The sequence below is a fragment of the Saccoglossus kowalevskii genome, chromosome 2 (assembly GCF_978046115.1).
Source record: "Saccoglossus kowalevskii chromosome 2, keSacKowa6.1, whole genome shotgun sequence".
NCBI classification, from domain to species: domain Eukaryota; kingdom Metazoa; phylum Hemichordata; class Enteropneusta; family Harrimaniidae; genus Saccoglossus; species Saccoglossus kowalevskii.
Genome location: NC_140642.1, coordinates 12,352,592 through 12,361,846, shown reverse-complemented (window position 1 = coordinate 12,361,846; position 9,255 = coordinate 12,352,592). Strand labels below are relative to the sequence as shown.

Below are 9,255 nucleotides of genomic sequence, written 5' to 3'. Positions count from 1 at the left end.
GGGCATTATACACCAAACCAGTGCTATCAAACATTATACAAAGCAACGTCACCATGCATTCTACTGAGCATTATAGCCAGGCATTATGCACCAAACCAGTACTATCAGACATTATACAAGGCAATGTCACCATGCATTCTATTGAGCATTATAGCCAGGTATTATGCACCAAACCAGTACTATCAGACATTATACAAAGCAATGTTACCATGCATTCTACTGAGCATTATAGCCAGGTATTATGCACCAAACCAGCACTATCAGACATTATACAAGGCAATGTCACCATGCATTCTACTGAGCATTATAGCCGGGCATTATACACCAAACCAGTACTATCAGACATTATACAAAGCAATGTTACCAATCATTGGCGATGTAAAAATGATATTTAATAAAATGTCCCGTAGCATCGATATAGACTTTGAGTGTGATTCAATTAAACAAGAACACGTGACCCCTTCGCAACCATTATTTGCGTTAAACGTTTTAATAACAGCAAATGTGTGAATACATTTTCATATTTAGAATAAACATTGGCAAATATTTAAAAATCTAAAAAAATGTATTTTTTTTTCGTAAATCTACAAAATATGTGTCACGTGCCACGGTTAAAATTACTGGTATAACAAAACATGTGATATCGTTACAGTGAAAAACTGCATGTAATGTACTTCGTCTGTTTCAGTGCACAGTCCAAGGAAAGGCACACATGTGCACCTTTGTTACAGTCGGTTAAGGTGTACGTAGCCATTCTGGTTCATTTCAGACCGGAGTTCATCAGGTAATCCTGAACGCCAAATATGAGGAATGTAATGATAAAGCGTGAGTCGGTTATGCGCCCTCTGTGTCGACGACGAAACACCAATTTGAAAACTATAGTATTACTGATTGAGGGCGTGATCAGAAAAGAAAAGAAACATCGACTGTCGCTTGTTGTGTTTTTTCTCCACACTGCTCCCACGCAGAAGAACTAGGATACAAAAATGTCTTGCATATTATTCATAACGTTGATAATCAGGTCTTATCCGACACTTTCTTTCAGGCCATTTATAAAGTGTTCTAGGATGAATTTAATTGTCAATTTATAAATTTCTTCAATTTTTTCAGAGTATCGATCTTCCAGTAGCTGTTTGACGGACGCTAAAAACGGTTCTTCTATATCCTATCAGGAAGAGAAAAAAGGGCATCACAATCACCATTAATGTATGTAGACCCCGGATGTAAACAAAGAGTAAGGCGTCGTAAAGGTGACGTACAGACGTCTGACGTCATGATCACTTAGCTTATCTTAACTCGTGTAATTGACGTAATTATAGTTCGTGACCTCTTCTTTAATAGCGAATATAAGCGTTGTTTCGTGTTACTGCTATCAAGTACTACTGTGTTGATTGAATGTAGCATTTTTATTGGAATTGTCAAAAAAATATGTATAAAACTGGAGTATTGATAGGTCTGATAGATCGTCTTTATCATGTCCCCATTGTTCAACTGTTACTGCAATAGCTAGGCGGAGTGGTTGATTGTATGCTTGGTGAGTGATCGGAAATAAACACTGGCACATGACGTGGGTTAGAATGCGTGGACATATGCCCGAGGATTAATTCACACCTCAGAAGATGTCATTTAACTTCGATGTTTTCAAGTTTTTATTAGGAATTATTAATTAATTGAATGTCCAATATGCGTAATTTGACATTGTAAAAAAAGACAGTGTGCAAATATTCTAGTCAATTTGCTGGTTTGAATATAATTCAGCCCCAAACACATACAAATCTAAATGTAAATCAAAGCTAATTCATCAACGTGTCACGTGTACAAACTGACGTGCTTATATGACACACGGTTAGTAACCGTGTATGACACGTCACTCAGAAGCGCAGTTTCTTCCGACAAAAGTATACGATGATATCGTAAAATTAATGCCGACTTGTACGCATCATTAGTCGCAATCAAACATGGAAATTATGTCACTAACACATTCATAGAGCTGACCCGAACCTGGGTAATTTGGATAGCATTAATTTGATGCTATTTACATTGTAAATACTTTCAGAATGTCTGTTGAAAATTTTTAAAAAATACAGAACGTTCATTTCAATCACTGGTTGTTACCATGCATAGTGTAAAGCAAACGCCTTAATTAATGTGACCTACCGAGATAAACTCTGGTTTAACTCCGTAATTGGCGTGTTTACGTCCTTTTTTCGTCAGTAAATTAATCACGTGATCCGCATCTTCGAGGCTGTCGATACATTCGTCAATAACGTTCATAAAGATGCCCACGTGAGTTTCAAAGTTGATGCTATTACGTAGTTTCTCTTCTGACATTCCTTTGAATTCTGGAAAAAGATCTTGATATTCAGGATGAGCTTTAAATAATCTGTTGAGAGTGGAAATGGGATTAGAATCATTAAAATGTATTATAATATATGATTTACAATATATCAAATGTCGGCTTCAGAACTATTAGTATCTTACGTTATGAGTAAATATTCACCTTGGCAAAAAATACACCTTACAGTCGTCAATTTTATAGCTGTGATTTACGCGAGTACATATTTATTTGACCTTTCTCATTTTTATTTGACTTCAGTCATTCCTTTTTTAATATATATTATCTACATGCAGAAAAGATCCCAGTCATTCTGAGGTTGGCCGAAATAAAAGCAAAAATTGAAAATAATCTTAAATACTTCGGAACAATAAATGATTTGTTTATACGTTGTCATGGTAATTGTGATCAATGCTTGTTATCAGGCCCAGCGAGGGAGAAGATGGATTTTTATAGCACTCAGTGCTCCCGGCGATTATGAAAGGACACTTAATTTGGTAACTTTTAAAAGAAACATTTAAGCAAAATGTTCATTATCTGTTTCTGCGTGTCTTATTATCGTGTGTAATGGATGTTATAACCAAAGGGATGATTTATAAAACTCTGACGCATGTGCCATACTTGACGCGGCCGTCGCTGGGGAATCGTATATATTACTATTCAATAGAAGTCAGCTACTGAGTTCATTCTTCAAAACGTGAACTTAAAAATGGAGATAACTTTACGAGAATTGTTGTAAAAGATCGGGGATGATAATTGCACAAACGATTGAACACAGCGACGGAAACTGGAGTGAATTCTCATATCTAAAGCGATTGGCGTATGTCAATGGTGTGTTATCAATGACACACAATTAGGGTTGTTTCGAGAACCGCGGTTTAGGGGAAAGGTCATACTCTCTCAATATGCTTCGACATTTGAAATCAAAAGGAATTCAAAATGAAGAAGAATTTCTGGAATTCGCAACCAATAAATTGTTTCCACGAGAAGTTAATCTTTTGCGACAGATGTGAGCTCCTCTTTATTCGGGTAATTGAATCGGAGACATGTTTTCTTCCCAAGTTATAAATTTCATATTGGAAAATTTTCGCAAAGATAAATATTTTCTCTCACCGCGGCGAGTCTGTCATAATTTGACAAATGTTTGCGTTATTGGGTACTTTAAAACGCAGTCTCCGTAAAGGCGCAGTTCTCGGCAGACTAGTTGCTATAATACCAGTAGAAATTTAGACGTCGGGCGATTCTTAGATTGTGTTGTTTCTATATAACGGACGAATTCAATGTTTGACACCTTTTGCGACGATATACCATGGTGAATTCGAACAGTCAATGTCGGATTAAAAATGCCCTGTTGCGTCTTGAACTTTGTTGACAGATCACAAGCAGTGCCACATGACTCGGTAATTTTACACACGGCTGCCTTTCCAATTTTTCGAAACGGTCAATTATGGCTTAATTAATTATGAAAGTGTGCCCTATTTTCACCATTTGCATCTTCTCTACATCTCAGATATCATCCTGCGTTTTCGGGCGCCATTTTGTTTACCTAGTTCGTGTTGTACGTGTGATATGCTGTATGTGTTGTATTACATTGTATCGCTGTCACTGTCAGAAATCCTTTATCTAATATAGAACCAATTGAAGTCTTACTCGTGAGCCGTTATAACAATTAAGATAGTTTTGCGACGCGTTACCATGACAACTGTATGAATATAATGGTTAATATACGTACATATTCTCCGTCAAATTCGTCGTGATTTATACTGTCTTTTCAAACGCGACGTTCAACTTGACGCTGTCATTGCATTTCAATCTTTGATGAATTCATCATAGTTCGTAGTATTAACATTACTACAAATGTGACACATTCGTCCGCAGTAGTTCACTTACTTAGCGTGTATGTCATGGATTAGAATTTACCACTGAGTACTCTCTTTAATAGTCGCTATTTGTTTAGGCATTCATACGCCATGTTCTCAGTTCAGCAGCATGGGAGAAAATAGAGTTGTTTGAGATGAACATCAAACCACTTTCTTTCAGTGGTCTGAGGTTGAACTATGAAATTTTAAACGCGTTTAAGATGTGGGCATATATAACAGCTTGTTTTTCAAGAAACGATTCTCCTATTCATAGATGTTATAATACGATAATAATATCCCGGTAATCACATTCTGTATATATAAAAACGCGGATATCGCACACAGTAAATACGCGTGGAATGACGAATATAAGAGCGTGCTTATGCATTGGATCATTTCAGTTAAATAAACCTGAACTTTGAAACTCATCATATTGACTGATGTAAGTTAGTACGTTGGAAATTCATATCATTCACTTTATTCTTCTTGTAAAGATTTAATAATATCATATCGAAACATTTCCTTTCACGGCTTAACCCGTCGTTCTATTTGTAGCCTAGATTTATATTATTAGGAATTTGCCTTAAACTTGAACATCAAACGGCTTCTTTAGTTTCGAGTAAATGTATCCCTACAATGACAAATCTGTTATAATATCTGAATAATTTAAAAGAGCATCGCTGCCGCGTGCACGTGGTCGTTTTGAAGAACCGTGGAAGAGATATACAACGTACATCGATTAACAACCTTGAAATACATATTAAATTCCATTAACACCACAGATCCCGACGTCACCCACGTCAAGTACACCCCTTCCAATTTCAAGATATCGTCAGAGTCGGTTGCTTGTCTAACTCGTTTTCATTTTTGTTTTCAGTTAAAGTAAGCGAGTTTGCCTAAACCGTTCTATTTAAGATTGATTTCAATTGCCGCGATGTTCCAAGGTCTTGCCTGCACGGTTCATGTCAACCAGGGCGTGTTGGCGTTCGTAATGTCACAGTCACTTGCCTCGTCCAATTGGTATCGCGTATCTCGCGCGCGCATCTATACGCGTGGCAATATTTTAGATTTGTAGTACCTTTCTTGTTTGTTCACACCGTGTATTTGAATAAAATAATATTTTTTTTTCGGACTTGTTGCTGTATCATCGTGACAGCGCTACTGGACTCAAATCCTCTTTTTCACAGTGACCGTTATTTCACATTTTGAAATCTTTTATACCAATAGTAATTAAAGAAAAACACGAATGGTGCTAAGTTACAATATCAGTCATGATAAGGAAATCCGGCATCTTTTCACGTATACGTAACATTCTCCCAATTTCAGAGAAACTATTATCGGACCTGAACACACATACTCAACAATTCACTTGTATGAATGCAGAAAATCTCTAGAAAATCCCTCTCATCTCACAACACTCATGCACTTATGCGTCTTCCCGATATTACCATGGCGACCAAGAACATGGCCGCAGGTTGTTATCAATTTACATATTAGCCTATACAAATCATTAATTGCGTGTGTTTTAATACCACGTGTACTTTACTGTCACATCAATATTCATTTTATGCGGTGTAATAGCGCGTGCAGTAAATGTTGTATCCGAGCCGACATACTTTGATTGTACAAAGTGAGCAACTAAAGATTTCACATTTGTCACGTGACATGTGTGCTCAATACAACCGATTTGTAATGCATTATCTTCATTCTTCATACAATTACCGATCGATACAGGCACGTGCATTCAGAGCACAGAAAACATAATACAGTATAAAATTATTTTAATTTGGAATAAATACTGAACAAAATGGAATCAATCGATTTCCGGACGCATTGAATAATCTTCGAATAACCTTGACAATTTTTACTTGATTCTGTGTCTGTACTGTGTGGGTATTCATTATTTCGTAACATTTGACAAAGGTTAGGTGTTAATTCGACAGGATGTCAATTGACACAATTAAAGTGACCGATATTACTGGTATTCGTGTTCTTGTGTACGCCTATATACAGAGATCACTGTAAACACGTTACCATGACAATGCTCACTCTTACTGCGATTTGTCTGTTAATAAAAATTGTTCTCAGTGTAGCTGTCGGAATTTGTTATTCATTCATGTCATATCATAAAAGATAAAAAAAATAAGAATAAAAAAGAACAAATCTAACGAGGGAGTAACGTGTTGAAACCATTTTATTTTACAGAAGAGTACGATGCAAAGCTTGTTTGTTGAAAGTCCATTGCTTAGCAACTAGGACTCATAACAAAATTATTCATAATAGTTTACTTGTGGGATTGTTGAAATGAGCGCAATATCCGGAGCGTCATATATATGACAAGATAAAATAACTCAAAAAACGAAGTATGTTTTATGTATGCGTATTAAATCTTTGAGATCACACCATGCCGGCCCATACTTTCATTTTCATATTAAATTCTGTGTGATATTCAGTTACCGGGCTAATTTGAGTTGAATTAAATAATCACGCTATTTTCAGCGTTATATGGTCCGCTTTTTTTACAATAATGTTAACTGGCGTCACCACAGTGATTGACGAGAGTCGATCATTTTCAGGGTCGTTTCCTTCCGTTCTGAACTGCCATTACGTCGAGTACAATATAATGGCATTTATGCGTTTAACCGTTAATTAATAATTCATACGGTTGTTTATATATCAGCTTCGGAGCAACACTCTTGCTGTCTTAACAGACAGTTGATTTTATCAAATCACTCAATCAAATTAAATCAGGTCGACCAGACTAATGAAATGTTTCAGTCCGATCATGGCCTGATACTAAGGCTTTTTCTGTACCGGTCGGCCGGCCATATTCCGTGGTTAAACGAGCTGTGAGCTCTTAATGAAGAAAATAATTTAATAAAACCTCACTTGTCCGTTTCATGAGTCACGCGAAAAATCGACTTTATTGTAAGTACTGCCATAGAAAACATCAATTCGCTCAATGTGTGCGAAACACTGGCGTAATGTTGTGCACGTGGAACACGCCGCTGAAAACAAACGGTTGGGCATAACTCCCTGTATCATGGTTGTAATTCCTCGTACATTTACAGGGCTTTTGTAATTCCAGTATGCAGCGGCTTTTAAATCGCAAATGGAATTGGTGACGTGGGCTGTCCACGTTAATGATACAGCTCCACTCGGTTTTCTAACGTTTCGGAGGCGCCAATACCGTGCCTGTGGTTTATGTTAGATCACGATCACAATTAAGTAAAAAAAAAACAAGACGTGCGACAGGATTCAGCCGCATCCCGTGGCTATTACATATCAGAATTAAAAAATATACCATAACGCTGTTACGTGAGTCGTGTGTTCCCTTTTCGACGTGTCCCCAACTGGCCTCCCTATAGTCTGTACTGCAGCCATGTGCTCAATTCATCTCGTGTTTAGTATTTTCGTTTTATAAATACGACGTTTAAACCTTTAATATGCATAATATATATATGTGACACGAAGACACAAAAAATACAGCGAATGAAGCCATTTTTCACTGCATCCACGGTTACTTCATTTTTAGTAACCGTGCTGCATCCAACAATGCGGTAACCGACGTCGACGCTGCATGCCACGATCTCGCGGCTGCTAGTACAACTTGACCTTCGCTGTGTTGGTTTTAATTTTAAGCGTATGTTAGGGTCAGGTATTTTTAAAGTTCGCAATCCGGGCATACGCGTGTGCGTCACCGTAATATCCATCTACTCCAGGCTCTCGTACTAATCATGAACCTCCCGGTATAGAGTTACAGTGCTTGGTAAACACGTACATCAGCGATGACAATGGCTCCCGCAATGGCTGGATGCGACGTGTAGCGATCCTTCTAGCACCTGCGTTCAGTTTCTAGTTGGTGATGTTATTTCCACCGGTACTCGTAAATATAAGCGGCCAATAACACATATAATATCATATACAGTCTTACAGCCTCCCCCCTCCCCTGCCGTTTCCCTCGTATTAATACGGCATAAGCAAGCTGAAAGCATTGATACATGACACCCCATTCCAGCAATTGATGTCATCGGTAAAAAAAAAAAAAAATCAGTGTATATTGGCCATATCAAAACCATCAGCAGTGTACCGGTCGAAGACGACATTATTTATTCACAATATAACAATATGTTAGGTACATGTACGATGTGTCTGACCCATGATCATTAGCGCTAAATAACGCGGCGACTTGAAATGTGTGACTATTGTATTCAATTACATCTCTTTTATATTTGTGAAAATAATATTTGTAATCTATAATATTACTAAGCCGATTCAATTTAGGATGGTGTATCCCCGATTTTAAATGATATTACGTCGAGGTCATGTTTATATGAATGATGATGCACGGTAAAATATGTAATTCTCTGACTCTGTGATGGACAGTGTGTTGGGTTTATACAGTAATGTGATTTTTACCTTATAAAAATATCCATGCCGACACCCTCCATGTTCCTCTGGATTGCTTTCCACGATTTTTGAATACTGAATTTCTGCCTCGCCGTCAGAGGAATTCTGGGGTCCAGTTCCTGTGGCGGCGGCGGATCCAGTAACGGATCGTTTTTCGACGGACGATCTGAAGCCGCCGAAGATGTACAACCCATATCGTTTAGAACACTCCAGTCCTCCTACGATGTTTGGAGAAGACGATACGCACAACCATGACCGGAGCCTCTCAACATGACGGTCTGTGAATAGATACGATACAATTTAGTCGGCTTTCTAATCGCTGGAATGACATGGTTGTGATGGCGAATGCTACGTATTGGTACAATGCAGAAGGAGAGATAGAACAGGCGAGGGGAGAGAGATTGGAGGAACGTGTACAGTTGTATCCGTCAATGTTGTTTCTGTCGATGGATAACGGCACCAAACAGCGAATCTCGGTTATTGCTGTTGTCATGACAACCAAAATGATGAATACATGTTGGTTGTTAACAATGGACGCGATTGCCGAATGAAAAATTGCTAAATATTAGTACCAAACCAAGGGCGATGGTGTAATCGTATAGCAAGGATGATTTCACCTTCTCTCTAGTAAGTACACCCGTAACCCATTAG

The 9,255-nt window shown here is 37.8% G+C and overlaps 1 protein-coding gene across 1 annotated transcript; it reads right to left on the bottom strand.

The window, feature by feature from the left end:
- Positions 1 to 370: 370 nt before the first annotated feature.
- LOC100374916 (globin-like) lies at positions 371 to 9,047 on the bottom strand. Its single transcript, XM_002733325.3, has 3 exons — positions 8,614 to 9,047; positions 2,158 to 2,383; positions 371 to 1,165 (listed from the first exon to the last, which is right to left on the bottom strand). The coding sequence occupies exons 1-3, from the start codon at positions 8,796 to 8,798 to the stop codon at positions 1,025 to 1,027; spliced, it is 552 nt and encodes a 183-aa protein (XP_002733371.1). The 5' UTR covers positions 8,799 to 9,047; the 3' UTR covers positions 371 to 1,024.
- Positions 9,048 to 9,255: the final 208 nt, after the last annotated feature.